This window comes from Prionailurus bengalensis, chromosome A1, assembly GCF_016509475.1.
Source record: "Prionailurus bengalensis isolate Pbe53 chromosome A1, Fcat_Pben_1.1_paternal_pri, whole genome shotgun sequence".
Classification (NCBI taxonomy): domain Eukaryota; kingdom Metazoa; phylum Chordata; class Mammalia; order Carnivora; family Felidae; genus Prionailurus; species Prionailurus bengalensis.
In genome coordinates, this window is record NC_057343.1 from 188,551,621 (window position 1) to 188,576,719 (window position 25,099).

Below are 25,099 nucleotides of genomic sequence, written 5' to 3' on the forward strand. Positions count from 1 at the left end.
GGATTTTCCCCTGTTCAGACAGCTCTTCCAACACTATGTAGGACAAGTTTCAGTGCCACAGGAACACAGCAGAAGGGAGAAATAGATTTAACTCAAACTTGCCTTTTACCTCTCATCTCAATATACATATACATGGTGTTTCAGGTTCTAAAATCCACACACTCATTCTGCCACCATCAAAGCCTACTCTTTATGATGTTGTACTCAACAGTCCCCCTCCCCCACTTGCTGGACAGCAAAGCCATTTGTCTTTCTAATAGCCTAGAGGAAAAGATAGGTGCCTAGACAATATTTATAGCCTGGATAGTATGAAGCCCTTGTGACAAAGACCATTATATTGGTCTTTATTGGTCACCAAATCTCTACATGCATGACTCTAAAAAGATTGAGAAAATTGGAAATAAATTATCCACTCACCAAGGGATGTTATCTCCTTGGCTCCTTCATGAAAGGACAGAATGAAGTGATTAGGGGGTGGGAGGGAAGGTGAGTATAGCTACCTACATGTGTTAATTTGCTTTTTTCTAAATTTCCTATATCAGAATAATAAGCCAAAGAAAGTATCCTAGAAAGAATTCTAATTGTGTCTTATATATAAAATTTTAAAAACCCTGAAACACCCTAAAGATGTTTAAATGGTTGCCAACCCCCCTGGGCACCAGGAAATGTCAGCAGATCTCCTCAGCAGACTCAATCACAGTCAATCAGACAGGAACACAAAAAGCAAGGCCCAATGTTTTTTTTCTAAACATCCAGGTTCTCTCGCCAAGGATTGAGGTTTAATGAAGAGAGAAGAATTGAGTCTCAGGGACTAAGTCTTCAGAAAGGAAAGATTCCTAAAGGGGTGGGAACTCCTAACCCTCATCAAACAGTCCAGTCAAGGGGACATCACTCTTGTCCTTCTCCTTCAAGCTTGTGGTGACAGATTGATTTATCACTATGCTGCTTCTCCACATTTCCATGAGCCTCTGCCATTTTAGCCATAAGAGTATTTAAGTGATGACACTTGTTTCCCTACTTTTTTTTTTCCATTTGTGTGTGTGTGTGTGTGTGTGTGTGTGTGTGTGTGTCTTCTGTCTCTGGGTTTACAGGTCTGTGGTTTTGTCATAGGAGACTACAGTCATGTTCTCCTTCACAATCTTCCCTCCTTCCGCACCTCCAACTTTGATAAACCTCTTTCCTATAGGAAACAGATGAACATGTATGGTGTATTGTTCTTCAGAAAGCTATACATGGATCTATTTGCCCCTATCCTGAAGATAAAATATGCATATTGCAATAAACGAAAAAGTTTATGCAATAAAGTTTATGTGTTGTCACATGCCAATGCAAAGTCTCTGTCCAGACATATTCTTGCTTGAAGTTTAATGAGTCTTATGACAACCAGGGAGCCTTTAAGAATCTCAAATGAGGCAAAAATGTTATGATACACTATCCTGGAGAGTCCAGGTTTTCTGCCCTGAAGTGCCAGACTCCTGCATGTCCATACCAGCTCAAGGGTCCTACTCATAGTGGGAGAGCTAGAAGTAGTGTGGCTCACAGCAGAAAGTCACTTAGTATTATTTCAGGTAGGGATAAAGGAATATTAAAACAAATGAACGATCCATAAACAAACCTTTGACCAATTGAATTTCTTGATACCAATAACCAAATATCATTGTGGCACTGCGGTCAGGATCTGTGCTGTTATCTAATTTGAAATGTTCTCTAATTTGAGAAATTTTTTAAATGCCCAGGTGAAACACAAAGTCTGTAAATTAGTTAATAGTACTGTACCAATGTTAGCTTCTTATTTTGATAAATGTATCCTGATTCTGTAAGATTAAGAGAATGTCAGGTAAAAGAACTCTCTGTACTATCTTTTGCAAGTTTTCTGTAAGCCTAAATTTATTCTAAAATCAAAAGTTTATTTTTAAATGAATCATCCAGGGCAATCACAGACGTCTAAAGTTTTAGGAGCAAACACAAATGGCTCACATTGAGGTAGAAAAACCCAAAGCCAAGCTGTCCAGTCTGTGCATTAGGAAACTGACAGTTCTGCTTCTAATTACCTTTGTGACCTTAAGCAAGTCACCTAACCTTTCTTCATCAATTTTGTTATTCCAGAGTAAAAGATACATCAGATCAATCTCTAAACATGGAAAAATTCAGAATTATTCGCAGCCATACCCTCCAAGCCACAATTTCACGAAATATGAAAATTCAGTATAAACAAATTTAATTCTGCAATCTTCCAACTGACCTAAACAATACAGTTCCACTATGTGCAAATATCAAGTCATTTCTAAGAAAATAAGGAACTAAAGATTTAGTAATACATAAGGACAGTGTATCAGAAGTAAATATTTGCATGAGATAATATTGAAAGATAAAGAATATTGAAAGCACAGGAATTGTGATTTTAGAACTGCAGGAAGAGCTTTTGCTAAGAGCTCTAAGAGCATCCTTTTACAAGTACTTTAGTCAGAAAAGCTCCTGAGCAGTTAAGGACATGTAATCCTGTGTCATGGGAAGGGAGTTTCAGAAACACTTCCCGAATAATTTGTCCATCTCAAAGATCCAGTCAGAATCACTGAGATCTAAGAAGCCCAAAGTCAAAAACCCTTCTTCATAAATCAGAACAATTTTGTTCTTATGCTTCATAACAGATGTGCACTGCAAACAAAATTAATTTCAAGTTTCTTATGTTAGGGGAGACAAGCATTAGAAAGTTCTAGGGAGAAGATTGTGAGTGAAACTGTGCAATACTTATTTTTTAAAAGGATAAATTCCATTTATATTAAAATTATGTAGTATGCTACCTTAATAGTCTGGTTCAAAATATTTTTTATTATATTCTCAAAACTTAGTCACAAAGAGAACTTCTGCAATGAGCTCTTGAGTTCCTTAACCACAGATCCTTCTAAGTAGGTATATTGAGGAACTTAATGCCTATGTCAGGAGAAAACCACCATAATACCTCAACAGATTGTTTGGAGGGTAAAATGGAATAATAGGGTTGAGGTTCCTTGAAATTTTTAAAGATAATATTGAAAAACATTTTTTTTTATTCATCAAAGAAATCAGATACCTCTTGGTGCCTATCATTGTACTGAGTGGGGAAGGAGGTGTAAAGTGCTGATGGTTCCTAGGAGGTGCTGGAGTAAAGTGATGACTGAACTGGCCAAGCCCTGGGGAAGAGTAGTGACTGCTCCCAGAATTCGCTGGAGGGAGAGAGTGGTCACTGCTTTCAGGAGACACTGGGGGGGTTAAAATAGTGACTTTCCCAAGAGACCTGGAGGATAGAGTGATGACTGCCCTGTAGAAGCCTTCAACCTAGAGAAGCACATAGGCTCAATACACAGAACTAAGAGCTAAAATGGGATAAGGACAGAGTACTATGAAGCACATTATTAACCCCTCAATCATACTTCCGGACCAAGGAAGGTTTTCTGGGGGAGGGAACATCTAAGTCATAAAAATGAATGGAAATTAGCTAGGCTTTGGGGGTGAGGAGTAGAGAATGCTGCTGGTATTGGTTGTGATGGTGAAAGAGAGACACAAAAGTAAATAAAATAATTTCCTATGACTAGATAGATCATGAAAGAGATAAACAAAAGAGGAGCTGTATCTAGTTCATGGAGGGAAGGACTTGTAAATCATGTTAAAGTTTTGTTCCTTATTCTATTTTGAAAGCTTGGAAGGGTTTTTGAGCAAGGCAATGAGATGAATGGATTCACAATTTGATGATATCTTTTTTATTTCATTTTGTGAAAACAGATTAGAGAGGAGCAAATTTGGAGAGGGACAAACTATGAAATTGTTCAAGTAATTGAGGCAAGAGATGAGAGTGGCTTAGACTGATGTGTAGTGGCAATGAGCCCAGAGGTGAGTGGACAGAACTGATAGAATGTGTATCGGTTAGAATCAACAGGACATGGTAGTTGATTGGATACATTGGATGAGAGAGAAATCAAAAGGGTAGCTGAAGGGGTAGCATCACCGTTCCATGAGATAAGAACTGGGGTCAAATAGCAAGTATAGGAGTAAAGATAATGAGTCTCTTTGGAAGCAAACTGAGCTTGAGATTCTTAAGAGAAGTCCAGATGGTGATGTCCAGTAGAACAATTGGATCTTCCTTGAAACTCCTCCTTATATTGTGAATAGAAGTTTGGAACACATGGAGGCCTTTTGAGAACCTTGTCATTACTATATTAATTTAGTAAGAGAGAAGAAATAATAAATATGAGAGGATTCACTTATTTCTTTGGAAATATGAGAATGTTCAGCCCAATGCATGGATGAAAAAAAAAAACTCAGCCAAAACAGATCTACAAAAAAGCCTCTATTTCTGAAAAGAAAGGATCAGTCACTTAGCAACTATGTGCTTGAGATCTTCCTTTTTATGGATAGGCTATCACCTGGGGAGGAAATAGTCTTCTCTCTGGCAAAGTCCCTCATGAGTGCCACTCATCTCCTTGACTTCTGAAAAGTCAGGGTGGGAATTAAACCTGAAGCAAAAGTGTTAGAGACACACATGGGCCTGAGTGATAACCTGCTCCAATTCCCTCATTCATAGTGGAAGGAACTAAGGCCCAGAGAGCCTTGCTCCTGGTCACACAGCTGGTTAGTGGGATGTATAAACCAGTTGTCAGCCTGGCTTGGATTACCCTTCCCTTTAAAATCCAAATTAGATGAACTTGAAAAATGAAAAACCCTATGCCCCTACATGCCTCCCAAATTTCTGTGAATTTTTATGGGACTTGCGTTTCTCCTCATAATCTCTGGTTCTGATTTCTAGTATTTGCTAAGTTTCTTGTTCTCCACTCTTTCTTGTGCCTCTTCTTTAAGCTTCTCCCCTTGACATTGAGCCAAATATGGGAGCAACTCCTTCTTGACTTCTAGACTTCTAATCAAAGGTTACCATTTATAAAAGTCCATTCAGCATTGTGAGGTTTTACAAACAATTTTAAAGTAACATGAAAAGAACATATATCATATTTCAATATCAGACATATATTAGTACATATCTGACCTTTAAAAAAAAGTCTCATATATACAATGGAATATTATTTGGTCATAAAATAGAAGGAAGTCTTGTCATTTGCAACCACGTGTGGTGGATCTTAAGGGCTTTATGCTAAGTGAAATAAATCAGAGGTAAACAAATATAGAGTAATCTCACTTATATGTGGAATCTAAAAAGCAAAATTTAAAAAAATGTGCTCATAGAAATAGAGGACAGATTGGTGGTTCCCAGAGGTGGGGGTGTAGGGATGGGTGAAATAGGTGAAGGGGGTCAAAATGTATGAACTTTCAGTTATAAAATAAATAAGTCCTGGGGATGTAACATACAACATATGACTATAGTTAATAACAGGTATTATATATTTAAAAGTTGCTAAGAAAGTAGATCTCAAAAAATCCCTCTACCCTTTTCGACAACACAAGCAAGAATCTGCTGCCATCTTAATCACTATTTCTTGCGCTCTTGCCAGCTAATTCTCTCCTCCTTTCCCTCTCCCTTTTCTTCTTCCCCTTAATTTGTGTTCCCTTACTTTTCATCCCAAGTGCTAATCAGCCTATATTCCCTTCCTAAGGAAACTCTGGAGGCACCTGCTAAAATATCAGTTTTTCTTACCCCATTTTACAAATCTGGTGCAATTGCTTTGCACTAAGCCAGGTGTCTAGTCCATTTGACCTTGACAAAGCTTCTCCCAAATTTCCCAATTCCTTCTCACTTGCTGCCTGCCTCACCTCCATCTTTCCTGGAGGTATTAGTGAGCATGTAACTCACATAATCATGCATATGTTTGGAGTGAGGTGAACTGAGCCTGTCAGTGTCACTATTGTCTTTTAATTGCTTTCAGCCCTGCAGACTTTGAACAACTTTCTTCACCCTTCAGCTCAGCACTGATTTATTCAGCTTGTGCAAGCAATTTGTTCACTTTTAATTAGACCCAACTTAATTATTTTGTCAGTAAAGTAAACCAAAAGAATCTATAAAACAACTTTTAAGTGAAATCACATTTCTGCCTGAAGGGATATAAAAAATGAAATTATGCATCTCATTTTGCCTGCCTCTTACAAAGAAAAGATTGCCCACATTGTCTTTTTATTTCCAAGATCTTTTGCCTTTATTAAGAAGATACTTGGGAAATCAGGCCTGTAACAGAGGAAAGAAAATGGTTAAAGGTAGATTTCAATGGAGGGAAGATATGTGAGTGCATAAGGCAGGGTCTCTCCATGTTTGTTCTTTGGAAGTCACTACTTTACAATGATCTGGGAGCTGGTTAAGAGTACATATTTCCCACCCCACCCCTAGAGTGCCTAACTCAGTAGATCCGAGAAGTGGGAATAAGAGACAGAGCTTCTCACTTGCCTCTTCTTGCACATTCTGGACTTATCCCTGCTTCTGGATACCCAAGCTTTCTTATTCACTAATAGACCACTTCTGCTTCTCCAGGAAGCTTGCTTTGTCCTCCCCAGTCACCCATATTTTCTTCTATCTTTGACAACTTCCAAAGTGTCTATGTTTATTCAATTCCCTGTTCATACCCTGTCCATTACCTTTCCTGTGTATATACTTCATCTCTCCAACCATTTTTTTGGAGTGGGAAATGTGCATTAGGGAACTTTCTCTCTGCCCTTAGCTAAATACCCTGTATTCAGTTTCATGTTCCCTCTGCTACACCGGTGTTTCCAACCTTTCAGAGCCCGAAGACCTCTTTTTTCATAAAATATTTTCATAACCTATACCTAAGAGTTGGTATAATTTTAGTATCATGGATTGAGAAAATACATAATAGCAAAAGCTTACCATGAAATCAGTAATGCCTTTAAACAAATTTGCAATATATACATCTCAACCATATCTGCTACACTTAAAAGCAGTGGCTTACATTTGCAATGGCATGGATGGAACTATAAAGTATAATGCTAAGCAAAATAAATCAGTCAGAGAAAGCCAAGTACCATATAATTTCACTCATATGTGGAATTTAAGAAACCAAACAAACAAGCAAAGGGGAAAAATTAGAGAAACAGAGAGAGAGACAAAGCAAGAATCACTTTTAATTATGGAGAACAAACTGACAGCTTTGAGAAGGGAGGCAGGTGAGGGAATGGGTTAAATAGGTGATGGGGACTGATGAGTGCACCTGTCATGATGAGCACAAGGTAATGTATGGAAGTGTTTAATTACTATATTGTATACCTGAAACTATTATAACACTGTATGTTAAGTAACTGGAATTAAAATTAAAACTTAAAGTACTGTCTCACATGTGACTGCAGCACATGATGTGTTCTATCTACAGACTATGCCAGGAGCATGTATGAATTCACTAACATCTCACTATCAGCAGCCTAACTCAGGGCAGCATCTGAGGGCCAGAGTTTAGGGGTCACTCTCTTGGCTTCAAATTTGAAGGAGAACACCCAAATAGAAGGTGTCAGAGTGTTTAGAAAGTGTAGAATCCCTTTCCTTAGCTTACAGGAAACAATGACAGGTCTTACCATAGCCTATGGCCATGCTGGCACATTGCCTTAGTAGCCCTCAGTGGATTAATCCTATACCCACTCTGTGAAAAAACTGTCATTTAATCTGGGACCTGGAAATGACACCAGTGCTTACCAAAGATTCTATGTGTTCCCCACATAGTCAGCCTCTCTTATTGCCAGGATTAGACAATGTAGCTAATTGTCACCATTTGACTGAAGCAAAGTGATGTAGCTCACTTCTGCATACTGTTATGGCTCTATTTAAAGACACATGTTGATACTGTGATGCAGAGGAAGGCTGGACCCCTGAAACGTTGGATTGAGGAGAGTTATTTGGAACTGCAAACTCTTCATAGGTTGTGCAAAGTCACTGAGATTTGGGACTTTGTCTCATAGCCTGGCCCATGGCCTAACCTGACTAATATGGTAGGCAAAATGTGAAGGAAGGACCCTCAAGGGAGAGGAACTACCAAGTGCCCAGATTCTCATGTAGGGATGGGGAGGGAAGAGGAGAAAGAGAGAAAGCTTAGAGTGTTTGAGAATAGTTGAGTAAGAAGAAAAGAGGTAGGTACAAGCTGGGTCACATGAAGTATAATGTAGGCCATGGTGAGAAGGCTGGGTTTTATACAAAAGCAAACATAATCATCGAGAGCATTAAGAAGAGACCTGCCATGATATGATTTGCACTTGAGAAAAACAACACTGGCTGTCATGAGAAAACTAGGTTGGAACAGGAGCAAGTGAGGATGCAGGACCCTGATGGAGGTCTGTGTAGTGGTCCATACAAGACACAGTGATGTCTTTTATTAGACTGGAAGCAGGAGAAATGTTGATAAACAGATGGGTTTGAAAAATATTTAGAAAGTAAAAATGGATAGAACTTAAAAATAGATTGACTGTAGCAAATGAAGGAAAAAATCAAAGATGAGTTCCAGGTCATTCAGGTAAAGGGAGATGCTATTCGTAGGAATGGGGGCTACTGGACCAAAGACACCTAGAAAAGAAATGAAGATGGCAAAGAAGCACTGGGATACTCTTGTCCAAAACTCATGAGTGAGGCCTGAGCTCCAGATATACTTAACGGGAGACCAGCTTGCTGGGTGCCTGGTGATGCCCTAAACTCCAAAAAAAACTGGGGAGTAATGGAGTATAGCATAGCAGACCACAGATCTTTCTTGTTGTCTAAGAAACAAAATCATGGGGTGCCTGAGTGGCTCAGTTGGTTGGGCGTCCAACTTTGGCTTGGGTCATGATTTCACGGTTTGTGAGTTCAGGCTCCATGTGGGGCTCTGTGCTGGCAGCTCAGAGCCTGGAGCCCACTTCAGATTCTGTGCCACCCTCTGTCTGCCCTTCCCCCGATTGCACTCTGTCTCTCACTCTGTATCAAAAATAAATAAACATTTTAAAAAAATTTTAAAGAAACAAAATCATTGTCCTTGAAAATCTGTTAGATTAAGGCTCTCATGGACCATGGTGCTAAGAAAAAATCAGGGTAAACAGCATTCACAAAAAGACTAGCGATGGAGACTGAGTGTGGTACGCCATTGATGTCTGAGTTCTATAAAGATCTACCCTTTGATCATTCCTACAAAGACCTGTTCTATAGGATTTCATTTGTCACGTGTTTTTATTACCTTCTACAGAAGTACATCCTTCAGTTAATTTTACTTAAGGTGATTCCTATTTTCTTTTCACTCTGCCTTCCCCTTCCACACTGGTGCCCATTCTCACCAGCCTCCAAAAGCCACAATCCCCACCCCACCCTGTGCAAGGGCCTGCAGACACATTTCTTATTCAATATTTCTCTCTGGAGGAAGTCAGCATCTGGCATCCTAATTATAGGACACATTTTGTAGCCTGTGAATGAGGCAAATCACAGTTCCTGCTCTTCCCATTGGGAAGGACAGAGCACTTTCTGGTGCTTGTAAGAACTGATTGCACTCAGCAGCTATATGTAGAATCCCATAGCTGCACAAGACAAATGAAGGCTCTGATGTTCAGCCATCTTCAAGGCTTCTAGCCTATCTGAATTGCATTGAAGAATGTCTCCTCTTGGGTCATTCATTTCCCAAGAAGGCCTTACCAAACTTTCCCCAGCAGGTTCCAGAACTGGAAAGCTTAGTGAGGGCTTTTCAAATTGTGATTTCTGTTTTCTAGCCTGCAACTAAACATATTCCCTTGAATCTAAAATGTCATGAATTTAATAATATATTGTGAGGCTAAAAAGAAAAAAAACAAACCTATTACCATATCAGTTATGTGACATATCCTAGGTTCAAAACGTTAAAATGTGAACCAAAAATTACATCTTGGATTCTAAAAAATATAGGTTTTTCTGAAAGGGAGAGAAAGAAAGTTCTAGAGAGGAATTATTCTATTCCCCTTTTTGTTTCTCCATCTGTAAAATGGGTATGGGTAAAATAGTTAGAAGACTACATAAAAGTTATGACCATTTCCTCAAGCAAATCCAATTAGATTAAGTGGGGAAAAAACAAAATGAATAGAAAATTGGTAATAAGATTGTTGTATTGCAAATCTTTCCTTGATCTAGTAGAATGCTTGGGGAATATATAGGAATCGAGTTCTCTGGATTTTTTATTTAATTCAGGGTAGATGAAAAACCTTTTGTTGCTGTTGCCTTTGTTGTTTTGATACTTCTGTGGGAAATGAACAAACAAACAAAAACCTTGAAAAACATGTTAGCAGCCTTTCCTGCGTTAGTGTATAAGCCTCCAATAATGAAAATGACTGACACTTTCTGGATAATTGGTGATGTTTCTGAGCCTCATTCTCAGAATAGCAAAGAGAGATATGGAAGGCCTGGGACAAAGCTGTGATAATGGGCCAACAGTTTTTATTTCAATAGAAGTAGGTCTATGTCAGTGCCTATGAAAAAAAAATCATGCGTATCAAATCCCTAATTTCAGATATCATTGCTTTACATGAGGCCAAAGACAACATTTAAGCTTTTGAAAAGTTATTTGAGGGGTGCCTGGGTGGCTCAGTCAGTTAAGCGTCCGACTTTGGCTCAGGTCATGATCTCATGGTTGGTGGGTTTAAGCCCGCGTCGGGCTGTGTGTGCTGACAGCTCAGAGCCTGGAGCCTACTTGAGATTCTGTGTCTCTCTCTCCCTCTCTCCCTCTCTGTCCCTCCCCCACTCACACTCTGTCTCTCTCTTTACAAAATAAATATTAATGGGGGCACCTGGGTGGGTCAGTTGGTTGGGTGTCCGACTTTAGCTCAGGTCATGATCTCACACTTTGTGGGTTCAAGCCCCATGTCGGGCTCTGTGCTGACAGCTCGGAGCCTGGATCCTGCTTCAGATTCTGTGTCTCCCTCTCTCTTTGCCCCTCCCCTGTTCATGCTCTGTCTTTCTCTCTCTCTCAAAATAAATAAACATTTAAAAAATTTTAAATATTATTAAAAATTTTTAAGTGATTTAACTTAAAATATACTGCACTTAATAAAACAAATGATCTTTGGGTATGGCAGAAATTGGAACAGTGATTCAAGAATGATTACAATTTGGGGAAAACTGACATAATTGATTGATTTAAGGACACACTAACCCCTGACTATTCTAAGGTGGTTATTGTTTGTTAACGAGGTGTCTAACAGGAAATTATCTTATGAGATTTACACATTTTGTAGCACACAGGATAGAGTGCTTTACAAACCCCTGTGGTTAAGTGAAGGCCAAACTCTCTTAGCTTCTAATCAATTCTAATATCAAGATAGTGTACTATTTATTAAGAATCTAAGTATAGATTACATTTAATTTTATAGTATTTTTAAAGTTTACTTATTTTGAGAAAGAGAGAGAGCACAAGCAGGAGAGGGGCAGACAGAAAGGGAGTGAGAGAGAATCCCTCTCATGGTCCCACTGACAGTACTGAGTTGAATGTAGGACTTAAACTCGTGAACCATGAGATCATGACCTGAGCTGAAATCAAGAGTCGGACACTTAACTGACAGCCCCCCAGGCATCCCCCAACTCACATACTTTTTAAAGAACTGGACATTTAGGTAAAGTAATTCTCTAGTCACCACTTATTACTGCTTTCTAGCCTTACTTCAGTTTTCTTTCCATTTTTAAAATCAATGTTTGCTAGAGCTAACAGGACACTTGCAAATGTGGCTTCTTTCTAGAATGCTCACTTACTTCCAGACATACACAGACAAACACCACACACACACACACACACACACACACACACACACACACATCCCATCCAGTTACCTCACATTGATGATCCTGATCTTAGCTCAAGCCCCACCTCTTCAGCAACAAGGTCACATCCTTCTGTTATGTAATAGCAGTGTACCCTGTTCTCCTTTGTGGCACTTATCCTAGTTGGTGAGTATACACTTGACCCTTGAACAGTGTGGGGGTTAGGGGTGCAGGGACCCCACACAGTCAAAATTCCCCATATAACTTTTGACTCTCCAAAAACTTAACTACTAATAACCTATGGGAAGCTTTTTGGATAACATAAACAGTTAATTGGCACATAATTTGTATATGTATTATATACTGTATTCTTATAATGAAGTAAGCTAGAGAAAAAAATATTTAAAAAATAGTAAGAAAGAGAAAATACATTTACAGTTCTATGCTGCATTGAAAAAATTCCACATATAAGCACACACATGTGGTTCAAAGCCATGTTGTTCAAGGATCAACTGTATCATTATTTCTATGAGTGTTTATTTATAATCTGTCAGTCTCACTAGAGTGCAAGTTCCAGAAGAAAAGAGATAGATGTATAGGCTTTACTCACTTGGTACAAAACAAGAGTTCAACAAGTATTTTTTGGCTCAGTGAAAGACTGGTTGACCCCTAACAGTGAAAGTAGAATTTGCCAAAAATGGGGTTTACTTGGTTCATTAAAATAAAAAAGGGAAATGGGATTAATTGGAATGTGGGCCAGGCAAGATGGAGAAAGTTGGGAGCAAGAACAGGATTTGTCAGTAAACTGTACTTAGTATGTTAGGCTAATGGCCCACCATATAAAAATGCACCCCCCTAATGCGCCTGGGTGGCTCAATCAGTTGGGCATCCGACTTCAGCTCGGGTCATGATCTCACGGTTTGTGGGTTCGAACCCTGTGTCGGGCTCTGTGCTGACAGCTCAGGGCCTGGAGCCTGCTTCGGATTCTGTGTCTCCTTCTCTCTCTGCCCCTCCCCCACTTGTGCTCTGTCTCTCTCTGTCTCTCAAAAATAAATAAATGTAAAAAAAAAATTAAAAAGAAAAAAAATAAAAATGTACCCCCCTACCATCTAGAACACATTTTGCCCAGGGGCAAATGATAGTGGTGCTGGAAAGAATTACTACTTCATGCCAGAAGGATCTGAGTGTAAATTAGTAAAGCTAGAATACCTTCAAGTTTATTGTTAGTGGGAGGTACCATTTCAGAAAATTAGAATGAGAGACTTTATCAGTGACCAGACCTTGGAGAGATGCTTCAGACATGTCCCTCCCTTTATGAAAGCGATAAACCACACCTCAGATCGAAGGATTGCACAATCTCCCTTTGTTTCCTGTTCCAATTTTGGAAAGAAGTAGCTTACTTGGAAGAAAGAGGAAGCAATGGGTTAAGGAGCTACTTTCCTGTCCTCTCCTGGCCCCCCTCCCCAGTCCATTGTTGTGTGCTTCCACCAGAACAAAGCGTGGGATCCACAGCTGTGGTCATGTTGTTTCACTGCCTAAAACTCTTCAGGACTCCTTTATACTCTGAGCATAATAAATAGCCTTAACAGGCCATCTGGTCCTTGTCTGTGCCTCCATCCTCAACTTTGACTGTTCTTTGTCCCTCACTTCATGTATCCTATAGGACACTCCTATGAACTTTGTTTCCAGAGCCGATTCTTCTACCTGGAACACCCTCGCACAACCTTCCTACCTAGCTAAGTGTGTATGTGTACATATGTATACACACACATATATACAAACATGTACATTATTTTCTAAACCATTGAAACATCTTGCCCCTTTGCTCATAACTACTTTAGGATGGACGTCCTAGGAACAAAAACATTTTCTTACATAACCACAATGTAATTATTATAATGGAGAATTTTGACATTATTGAAATATTATTACTAATCTTCAGTTCAGTTTTAAATTTTATGCATTGTCCTATTATGTGCCTTATACCTACTTTATCTCCCCCAATCCAGGATCCAATCCAAGATGGATCCATTTACTTGTCATATCTTTTTAGTCTCTTTTAATCATAAATATTTCCTCTGCCTTTCTTTGATCTTTGACACTTGAAAAACATAAGCTAGTTATTTTGTAAAATAATCCCCAGTTTGAAGTTTTTCAATATTTCCTTGTGATAACAGAAATGATGCCATGTCCTTGGTACATCATATCAGGAGGCACAGAATGTCAAGTTATACCATATTAGTGATACTGCTTTGATCTCTGGGGTAAGGTGGTATCTGCCATGTTACTTCACTGCAAAGTGATTTTTTTTTTTTTTTGGCCATTGTAATTAATGATTTGGGAGAAAGATACTTTGAAACTATGGAAACATTCAGTTCCCCATCAAACTTACATCTACTAGTTTGGCATCCATTTTGCGTGTGCTTTATTTTTAAGAAAACTTATTTTACAGTGTTAAGAAAAGTAAAGACAACTAAAATAAAATAAAGAATATGATACAATAAATGAACTTTTTAAACCACCCCACCAAAAATACCTCCATCTCCCATATCAACCCAATCTTCTTTTTTGAAGTTCTTATAACCTAAAATTGAGAGAAGTCTGTTATGTATGGCATTAGCCACTGCAAGATTTCTCATTTGCATTTTCAACTCTATTCATGAATTATCTTTTCATTTCCTTTTCTTTTATAATAATAAAAAAATCCATGAAAGGGACATTTTTTAAAATGAGAAAGAAGATATACAATATTATTTCTGGCTTACCATATGTCATAATATTGCTTTTGGTCACATAATAATGGGCATCAGTAATTGCATTTATTTTTTCATGCTTGCTACAAGGATTCACTTAAGACTCTGAAGAGCTCCTGTGGATTGAAAATCATTTGGATTGATTAAAGTCATGAGGAGAATTATGATAAGGGTCCGATCATATGGGCATCAGGAAAGTAAAATATTATCATTTAAACTAGAAATGGAACTTTTTCTCCTTTAAAATGGAACATTTTCAATGACAGGTGGAATTTCTCATAGTAAGATTAATAATATCTGATGTTTACTCATCCATTTATTCAAAAGAAAATCATCCTGTGAGCCTAGTAGGTGAGAAGCACCATTATATACAACTTCTAACCTTTCAAAGTATGTCTCAATAATATCCTTCGTGGTCTTTAAGTAAGAATTGCTAGAGGGAAGCTTAAAGTTTTGCTTATAGGTTCCATTAAAAGAGCTCAGAAACAGGAATATCCTAAATAACACAGCATTCGTCCATCATCTAGGAGGATCATCTGAATAAGTGCTCAGTTTCAGAAACCACTAAATCGAGTGGAAAGGAAGGAAGGGGTTTCCCACCCTCACCCCCAATCAACACATTTAAAAGAAAAAAAAAACAAAACAGGCGGTGTTCATGGAACAACATTCTATACAGCCCAGTCACCTCAGGCCAAAGTTTTCTAGGAAAGAAACTATCTCCTTTGTACTACCTATTACTCTTCTATGAGGTTCTGATCACAAATGAGGTTCTTCAAAATATCAGTACCCAGTACCTGAAAATTTTATAGCTAGGGAACACCTTTCCCTTTAAGACATACTTTATATACTATCAATTTCATTCCTTACAAAAAGCTGGTGAAAAAGTAGAATAAGACTAGTTTTCCTCATATTACAGTGAGGAAACTGAAGACCGGGAAGGTAAACAGACAGTTCAGCATTAGGAACAAGCCACAGATAGCATTCTGACCTCTGGTGTCATAGCCCACAGGACCATACTTTTCCTGATAGGCCCAACAAGGTCATCTGCACCCTCCCCCCAGCCTTAAATGCTTTCATGGTACTTGTCACAGTGTTAGTTGTATATTATTTATATATTTATATGATTATTTGCTTTACGTCTCTCACTCTTAAACATGTGGTTTGTAGGGATTGAACCTATTTTCCTCACATTGTATTCCATAATCTACCTTGGTTGGATGGGTGAACAAGTGGGTGAGCCAATATACCATATATTTTCTTCTGACCATAACAACTTCATGTGTCTGTTTTAGACCATAGCTTGCTGCCAGAAATGGCACTCTCAGTGGACTCATCCTGGCACCGGTGGCAGTGGCGAGTCAGAGATGGCCTCCCCCAGTCTCCATCAGAAGCCACACCACTATTGTCTGAAGAGAAGAAGAGGCAAAGCTACAACCTGATACAACAACGGGTCGTCTTCCCCAACAACAGCACGTGCCACCGAGATTGGGCAGAAATCACCAGGAGATACTCCGGCAACAGAATCTGCACGACCAAATACACCTTTCTCACTTTCCTGCCTCAGAATCTTTTTGAGCAGTTTCATAGGTACACAACCACTTGGCCAAACGATACACGCTTTAACCAAGTATTTGCCAGTATTTCTGAAACAAAGATGCTGCCCTCTAGGTTACCTATCCTTTAATATCCAAATGCATGTACCTTAAAAAGACTTGTCATTCATTTGCTCATTCATTCATTCATTCATTCAATAAATATCAGATTCTACTGTGTTAGGCCATGTGTTCACTGCTGGAGATACATGAGGGAGAAAAGAGAAACATAGTCTTGACTATATTTTCTCATGAAAGAGACAGACATTAAATTTAAGAATTATATAAACTGATGTCAAATTAGAATTTAAATAGATACTTCTAAAAAGAGGTATATGGTGATGTTAGAGTAAATAACAGGGAGATCTGGGCTAATTAAGAAAGTCAGGAAAGACTTCCAGGAATAAGTGACAATTTAAATAATCTGAAAGAAGAGAATGCATTAACTTGGTAAAAACAGAGAGAAGTCAGGAAGGGAGCCAGGAGAATGTCCCTGCCAACAGACCTTCATGTGCAAAGGCACAGTGGCAAAAGGATGCTAGATGCACTTGGAAAAGTTAAAAATGTAAGCCATAATTTCGAGATGATACATGCAAGATTGTATTATAATTATAAAGCAAAATATACACTTATATATCATCCTAAATTTAGTAATTATCGTTACAAGTTGTCATTTATTGAGAAACTACTATGACTGAGAATGCTCTATTACATATGTAACAAATATAATACTATGTAATATTTATAAGAGCCCTTTAAAGTACATAGTACTAGCCCCATTTTACACATGTTGAAACAAGCTCCAGAAAGTCACACAACTAATAAACAATTTGAGTTTGAATATAGCTGGATCTGGCTTCAGAGCCCTTACCATAATTCGAGGTCACCCTAAAAGAGAATGTCATTTTAGTTGATAAAGGCCAACAATAGGGAAGAAATAGTGTGGAAAGTATATTTCCTTCTCCATGGTTTTCACTCACACTTTTCTTGTCCCTTCCAGATGGGCTAATCTGTATTTCCTATTCCTGGTGATTCTCAACTGGATGCCCTCCATGGAAGTTTTCCACAGAGAAATCACCATGTTACCATTGGCTATTGTGCTGTTCCTCATCATGGTCAAGGATGGCATGGAAGACTTCAAGAGATATCGTCTTGATAGAAAGATCAACTGCTCCAACATCTGGATATATGAAAGGTAAAAGAAATCACCCTTCTCTTTTCTTGCTTCCAAATAGGTTATGAAAACTCATCAGCATTTTCAAAGGATTGGTCTCTCTTGTCACATTTTATTTTCTTAAGTTCACTTAATTCAGTGATTCTCAACCAGAGCAATCTTTCCGAGGAGGAAACATTTGACACTTTCTGGAGACATTTTGGTTGCCATATTGAAGAGAATGCCAATGGCAGGTAGTGGATAAAAGCAGAAGGATGATGCTAAACATCTTACAATATACAGGACAGCCCCTCCACAACAAAGAATTATCATCCAGCCCAAAATATCACTAGTGCTGAGATTTAGAAACCTTAATTTAGCACATGTAAACACTCAAAATATTAAGCACAAAAATGCTATATTATTGAGAGTAAGGTTGAAATCTCAAGAATTGGTCTCTAGAATTTACTGGATCATCTCAAGAGACCAAATTTAAGAGCAGCTCTTTGGAGAGTGACAGGCAACATCTCTCAAACAAGAAAACATATACCATTTTTAAAGCATCTGAGGCTCTTGGCTAAAAATTATTGTTTTTAAAACTTAACCAGGTAGGTTTTATGACCAGAGTTGGCACACTTGTTCTCAGCTGCCTGGGTGGAAAAGGAAGATCCCTGTGGGTGACGTCTACATTCCAATAGGTGGAGTCCCAACAAGTAGAAGGAAGTGACCTGACAAGTGCACACCTGTTCTCTGCCAGCTTTTTCCTTGTCATTTCTCCCCCAGCATTTGTAAACCAGCCTTTTGTTTTTAATTTTCCTTTTGAAAGAAGAGAGAGAAATTTCCAGCAAAGAACGCAAATAAAAGATATCAGGGACGTGACTCACTGGCAGCTGAACAATGGAACTGATTAGGGGAAAAAACTCTTTTACGGAGAACTCACATGCCATCCTATGAGAATTCAAGAAACGGGATTGAGCAGAGATGGGAAAGGAAGTCAAAAGAAGGCAGAAAAGGAAAGAAGACAAGAAACGCATAGTAATCTCCAATCTGCCCTTTGAAGTATGGTCCTACAAAGAGAATCCCAACAGGCATTATTGTGGGAATCAAATTAAGACCAGCAAGTACACCGTGTTGTCCTTCATACCCAAGAACATCTTTGAACAGCTACACCGGTTTGCCAATCTCTATTTTCTGGGCATTGTGGGTCTGAATTTTGTTCCCGTGGCCAATGCTTTCCAGCCTGAGGTAGGTGTGATACCAATCTGTATCATCCTGGCGGTCACTGCTATAAAGGATGCTTGGGAAGACCTCCGAAGATGCAAATCTGATAAAGTGATCAATAACCAAGAATGTCTCATCTATAGCAGGTAAAGCAAAACTCATTGGGGAAGTCTGGTGGGTCCAGAAGATCTTTCTGTGCCTGCTGCCACTGCTGCTACTTTTTATAGAGGGGATACTGTAGGGAGATAGCATCATTTTATCTCAGTGAAGCTGTTTAATTCTCCAATGTCAGAATTATTACCTAAAACCAAAAACCACATAGAAAAAAAGGTTGAGCCCATGTTTATTAAAATTAGGAGGTCTTTATTATTTGGTGTTTTCTTTGCTATTTCAAATGTGTTTAGCATTTAAGAATTTTGCATAAATTCTCCTCCATTCCTAGTCCAGTGTATGAGCACACTGGAGCATATTTAGAGACCATTGGTGGGAAGAGACATCACTGTTTTTCAGGGGAGCAGTAGAGCATTATATTAGATGAACTGGAGACACACTGCCTGGGTCGAATCATTCATTAACTACATGACTTTAGGCAGGTTACCCAACCTCTCTGAGCCTGGTTTTGTCATCTGTAAAATTGAAACCTCTCCTGGGGTGCTCGTGAGAATTGCATCCTTGGAAGGTGCTTAGCACTGTGCCTGATATATAGTAAATGCTCAATGTGCAAGCTACAATTGCTCCATTTTTATAATGTAAAACTCACAGTAGCACCATCATCAAAGTTTTCTTTATAATTCCTCTCTGACGTCCCAACAAAAGCAAAAACTGCACACCACCCATCTTGCCACATTATTTAAAATTATTTTATACATGCTGTCACTTTACAAAGGTTCCATTGAGCATTTGGCAAAACAGGGTTGTTAGGGAAAGGATATGATCTTGGTCAGTCATATCTATATTCTTCTCCAGTGAAAGAGAGGAAGATAAGAGTTATTATAGGTCTCAATTTTATGACTGCACATATAGCCAAGATAGAAGCAAGAGAGTCAAGTCTGGGCTAAGAGAGAGACTTCCATGACTGAGTGCTTTCTGGGCTAGCCTTTGATGATTGAGTCACTAGCAGGTGAGGGCTTGACTTCTTGGCAGATAAGGAAAATGTCCATCTCTCTCTCGACGAGCACCATTCCTGTCTGACTTTTTCCCTCTGACTTTCCAATCAGCCCTAATTGGCAGAAATTCTCCAGTTGCTCTGGTCCCTCTTAAGATGAAAGGGGCTGGCTTCAGGGTGTGCACTGTAGCCATTTAGGGGCTTCTTTCTAAAGAGGGGTTCTCTTCCCCAGGGGAATGGCAGGTAACCGACTTGTAGCTGGCTGATGAGAGGATTTAATGGGAGACTATCGAATGCAAGGGACTCATTTGTCTTCAGGCACCTCTACGAAAATCTTCATGTCTCCCCTCAGCATCAGATGCGCTTCTGGCCTCTTTGCTGGCAGGGCCACAACTGCACGTCTAAAAAAGTTAATCTGAAGGGGGGGTGTGTTTTCTAATTGTCTTGAATGTTGTTAGTACACTGAACATCTAGAGAAGGAAAATAATTGGCAGGCTGCCTTTTTTCAAAGAGACTGTCACCAACCCACACCTTCACTTTTTGTTTGCTACCTTTCTTTTTCCTTAGTTTTTTTTTTTTGTTTTTTTTTTTTTGTTTTTGTTTTTTTTCTCAGAGAAGATACACAGTGGTGAGCCAGGAAGCTGATTCCTTAGGGAAGAATGAGTGTGGACCTCAATTAGCCTGATCCTATTCTCCCTGCTCTGCCAGAAATCCTCTGCCCTAAGCCTCCTAGAATCACAGGCCTGTTCTTGGGGATAATCTCAGTGTTTATCAGACCTTAGACTGACCTGTGCTGAGAACTGGTTTGATGTATGCCAGGCTGTTGTTCTGTTCTCAAAATAGCTTCCAGGAAACAGTGAAAAACCAAGGTGGCAGCAATCCTAGCAAAAAGAAGCCTTAGTTCATAGGTTCACTGGCAGGGAGGGACATAAGAGGTTTTATAATAGCAATATTTCCTGAAGTGTATTCAGTGGAATAATAATGACTAAGAGGTGGTCTCCGATAAAAAAGACACTCATGATCAAAAAATTATACATTAGCCCTCCTAACCCATGTTCCATGAGGGAACTAAGATACGCAGTAAAGATATCTGTCCATCCTTAACTCAGTGTTGTTCCAAACTTACTAAACCTTGGAAATTTGGGGAATTTTACTTTCTTCAGTATAGCAAAATAATTGACTAGAGGGTCAGGCAGGTAATTGAATGAAATAAACTAAATACAATGAGGGGAGCAATGTTGTCTGTGTGCTGATAAATGGGGACTGATACTCAGCATCAGTGTTAGATTAAGACAGGGAACGGTAGGCATTGTAGCAAATAAGGGGACCCAGGCCCTAACATCAGAAGGCAGAGCTAGCCACCATGTGCAAATATAGACCTAGTGTTGCCACATTGTCTGAATTTTGTTAAAGGAGCTAGAAGTTCATGTTTTTATTTGAAATAACCTGGCATTTAAGTGAAATAACCTAATATAATTTTTTCAATTATTTCACACCTATTTTGTTTGACCTAAAGTTCTTATTTTGCCTGTGAGCCCCAAATTTGCAGACTTTGCTTTATAATCGAGTCCTAGGAATCTGGATCTCTGCAAAAGAATGATTAGATTCTTCTTTTGAGATTCATCTTCAGTGAGGGAACCACTTAACCTCTTAGGGCAGAGATGGGGTATGACTTTGAAGTAAGAATGCAGACCTCATACTCAGGAGGCCTAAACTTTAAGCCCAGACCTGTGACTGACTACTAACAACAGCTTAGAAAGTCATTTAAATCCTGGATCTCAGTTTCCACTTCCTAAAAAAATTTGTTTAATGTTTATTTATTTTTGAGAAAGAGTGCAAACAGGGGAGAGGCAAAGAGAGACACACAGAATCCAAAGCAGACTCCAGGCTCTGAGCTGTCAGCACAGAGCCCGACGTGGGGCTCAAACTCATGGACTGCAAGATCATGACCTGAGTCAAAGTCAGGCACTTAACCAAGTGAGCCACCCAGTTGCCCCTCTCAGTTTCCACTTTGTAAAACCTGGGAGTCAGATTAGATCTTGTCCTGTGAAATATGCTAGAAAGAACAGAATCCACAACCAAATAAATTTGGGAAATAGGACATACTTGATCCTACCAGGACCCTCAGTAAGTAGCCTATCCAATTTTGTGTAACTCAGTTGTGTCCTCTGAAATACTCTCTGTTGTAAGCAGCAGAAACCTCAACTCAAATTTAAACAACAAAGGGACTTGTTGGTTTTTAAGTCACTACAAATATTCTGAGATGGGCAAGTGATCAGGCATGAATCTGCATTCTAGATCTCGCACTCGGCTGTCCATTTCATTCAGTCCTCTCTGCATCATTTTTACCCTCAGGCATACTTTCCTCATGGCAGTGAGATGGCTGCAACAGCCTTCACATCTATATGTGGTAACTCACAAAGGGAGAAAGAAAGGCACTTGTGGGATCATTCTTAGAAGGTCAAGGAAGCTTACTTTCCAGATCCTCCTCACACCTCAGTGACCCCAGTGACTCACATGTCCATCCTTGAACCACTCCTGTGAGTAGGGATTATGCTTATTGAATTTTACCTGAACCACAGAGTTCATCACAAAGTCAGCTTTCCTGAAAGCATATATGCCACCCAGAGAAGATGTAAAACCCAAATGGAAAAAAATAAGATAGTTTCTAAGTGAAAGGGGAATAGATATTGGAGATGCTACCTTTATGTACTCATCTTAAAATATTTTTGAGCCTAGACTCTTTGTAAATTGCTTTCCACATATTAGGAACATACACACTTGGCATCATTCTGTACTATAGATCAGTGAAGCTCTTCCAACTCTGAAGTGGATTGATTCTATAAAATATTCCAGAATAGGAAGCCAGGAAATGCTAGATAAGTGTTAGTTATTATCTTAACTGATGGATGCTGAAGGACATTTTCTTTTGCCAAATATCAATGACACATGATAGGATGTTAGGCAAAGGATACAAGATCCGAAAGGACAATTCGTTTGTTCAGGACAAAATAAAAGCTTCTCCCTCAAGCACTAGCTGTATCCATTTTGTCTCAGAATCATACATTTGAGAAATGATATCTTTGTAGGGGATGGGGGTGGGGGGAAGGGGGGAGGTAGGGGGGAGGATTTGCATACGCTTGTATGTAATTGAATACTAGGGCCCTTAGAATGTTGCTTAACCCAGTCCCATGCATCATACGGTCCAGACTTTTTTATACTGTGAAAGAGTCCTTTTGCAAACAGCAGAAGCCTTGCTAACAGAATTACAATCCTTTTAGAGCATTTTCTTTTAATATAGCAACTGTGCTTGTGGTCTAAAGGTGACCCATTAATCAGATTTATGGAATGACTTTAAGAAGAGATTAGCTTCAGAATTGTATTAGCTTAGTTTCTCCCAGGGCTCAGTTTAATAAATCTGGGAACCATACCCAGCAAGAGATTTCTATCCTTCCATTCAGCTTAGTAAATTTTTATTTGTATTCAGAAAACATGTGGTAAGGAAGCAGGGGTGTGAACAGAGGAGATCCATGATGGGCTTTGTCTCCATACTGCAATGAAACAAAAGCCCTCCAGTGTCTCAGCAGCTGAGCAGTCATTTGGTCCCAAATATTCACCCGGATCTGGTGTGTGTGCACCACATGGTAGGCCCTGACTGCCCTCCAGGGGCTCTCAGTCCAGTGATCACAAGGAACTTGTAAACAGCCACGGTGTCCCATGCCTCTGTACAAAGGGCTATAGTCATTAAGGGGATGAGGTGACTCATCTACCTGCAGAAAATATCAAGGCCAAGGGAAACCTTCCCCAAAGAGGTGACATTTCCAGAGGCATCAAAAGATGAGTAGCATTAAACAGGCAGAGGAAACACAATTTTAGCTCACAGCCTCTTCATGTGTCAGCTAAAGGTTGTATGTGTGGCTTATGCTGGTATCAAAAAGACTAGAATCAAGAAATGTCAGAAACTTAGAAGAATGACTCCGATTAGAAAGTTTAAAATTCTGGCTCTTTGATTAATACTTGGAGATTCTCTTTTCTGGAAGCCAGGTGGCTTCTATAACAGAAAAATAATTCCAGATGATACGGAAGAGTGGCCAGTCTTCAGACAGCCTAGCACTGAGGGTCTGATTTCCCAGTAGTAGCCAGCGCTGATGGGAAGAAAGAAGCCTGGCCTGTAGCCTGTTTTTATTTGTATGTCAGTTGCCTTTCATGACAGAGCCCACATTATTGGAAAGCTGAGAACGAGGAAACCAGAAGTCTTGGTCCTGGGTCTGCCACAATTAACTGTATGATGTCAGTGAAGACACTTAAGTGGTTGGGGCCCCATTTGTCTCATCTTTAGTGATCATAATCTCTATGGTATATTTTGCAAAAAGACGTGCAGTTGATGAGCAAGAGTGCTTGAAAATAACAGAGCTATAGAAATAAACTATACAATGCAGTACCAAAGGAGGGTGAAAAATGAGTCTGAACAATGGTGTTTAAAATGTGACATCTTACTAGGTGCTTAGCTTCAAGGACTTTGGCATCAGACTTAGGATTGTCCCAGAACTGCCACTTACTAAAGCTGTGAATATATGTAGTCAGTGGATCACTTGAGACTTCATTTCAACATCTCTAAAGTGGGAACAATACTAGCACCTATTCTCTGGAGTCCTGGGGATTGAATGAGATCATCTTTATAAACCCGTTTAAGTCTGCCTCTGTACCATAAGTAGCACTAAGCAATCTTTTTCTAATTTCCAATGACTCCAACTCTAATTTTTTCAGTGCCAGGCCCAGCCTCAGTTTTGAACTTTCATACCATACTCCCCACACATACAAGGGAGGAATCACTCATATTATTAGTAAAAATCAAGGATTCTTTGAGCTGCATTTATCAGTGGGCAGAGTTACAATGTTTTCAGAGCAAAAACCTATGCTGTACTCCCTCATAAAATTCTGTGTGGCAGAATTTTAAACCTGAAATCAAGAAACCCCTCTGGAGCCTGGCCATCTTTCCCCCTCCTCCTGTTCTACAGCACACCTGAGCACACCTATACCAACATTTACACTCAGGCAAGGGATATAGATGGCCCCAACCAGCCCAGAGCCTAGGGCACTTTGGCCAATGCAACTTCTAACACAGAGTGTGCTTGAGAATATCACACTTGTGTGGATATTAATAAAGCAGGTATTTGGGCCCAATTTCACTATTATTTCCTCTGGGTAACAGCTCTTTGAGAAACCCAAAGGAGATGAGATGATTGATAAGACAGAATTCAGGCTTTGCCAGGGTTATTCTAACATCAAGACATATAAACACACTTTCATCCTAAAACTACCTCCCGGGGTTGTTGTGGGTACTAAATGAGAGAATGCATGTAAAATGCTTAGCATAGTGCCTGGCATTCAGAAAATGTTAGCTAAAATATTGCTAAAGAGAGTTCTATAACCTTGCTACCCAGGAGTTGTCATGAACTGGACCCAAGAGGATTAAGGAAGAAATGCCATTGCCTAGCATTTGAAACTACATGAGAGAAGACAAACTCTTTAGCTAAAGAACTTGAATTCCAGGCTCTTAATAACATAGCAAAATGGGCCTGAGGGAAGAATCTGAAAAACGCAGACAACAGAGAAACATCT

General features: G+C 39.3%; 2 protein-coding genes across 2 annotated transcripts in view; both read left to right on the forward strand.

The window, feature by feature from the left end:
• Positions 1-25,099, forward strand: part of ATP10B (ATPase phospholipid transporting 10B (putative)) — a 256,201-nt gene that overhangs the window by 133,844 nt on the left and 97,258 nt on the right. Inside the window, exons 3-4 of the mRNA XM_043596691.1 lie at positions 15,699-15,993; positions 16,999-17,193. Coding sequence (XP_043452626.1) covers positions 15,719-15,993; positions 16,999-17,193 — 470 coding nt within the window. The 5' untranslated portion in view covers positions 15,699-15,718. The remainder of the gene's footprint in view (positions 1-15,698; positions 15,994-16,998; positions 17,194-25,099) is intronic.
• Positions 18,133-18,633, forward strand: LOC122492904 (phospholipid-transporting ATPase VA-like). The gene has a single exon (XM_043596705.1). It carries the CDS (start codon positions 18,133-18,135, stop codon positions 18,520-18,522), a length of 390 nt encoding a protein of 129 aa, XP_043452640.1. The 3' UTR covers positions 18,523-18,633.

Bases quoted from the DNA above. Each gene is read 5' to 3' on its own strand.
- LOC122492904 (XM_043596705.1), top strand. From the start codon at position 18,133: ATGGGAAAGGAAGTCAAAAGAAGGCAGAAAAGGAAAGAAGACAAGAAA.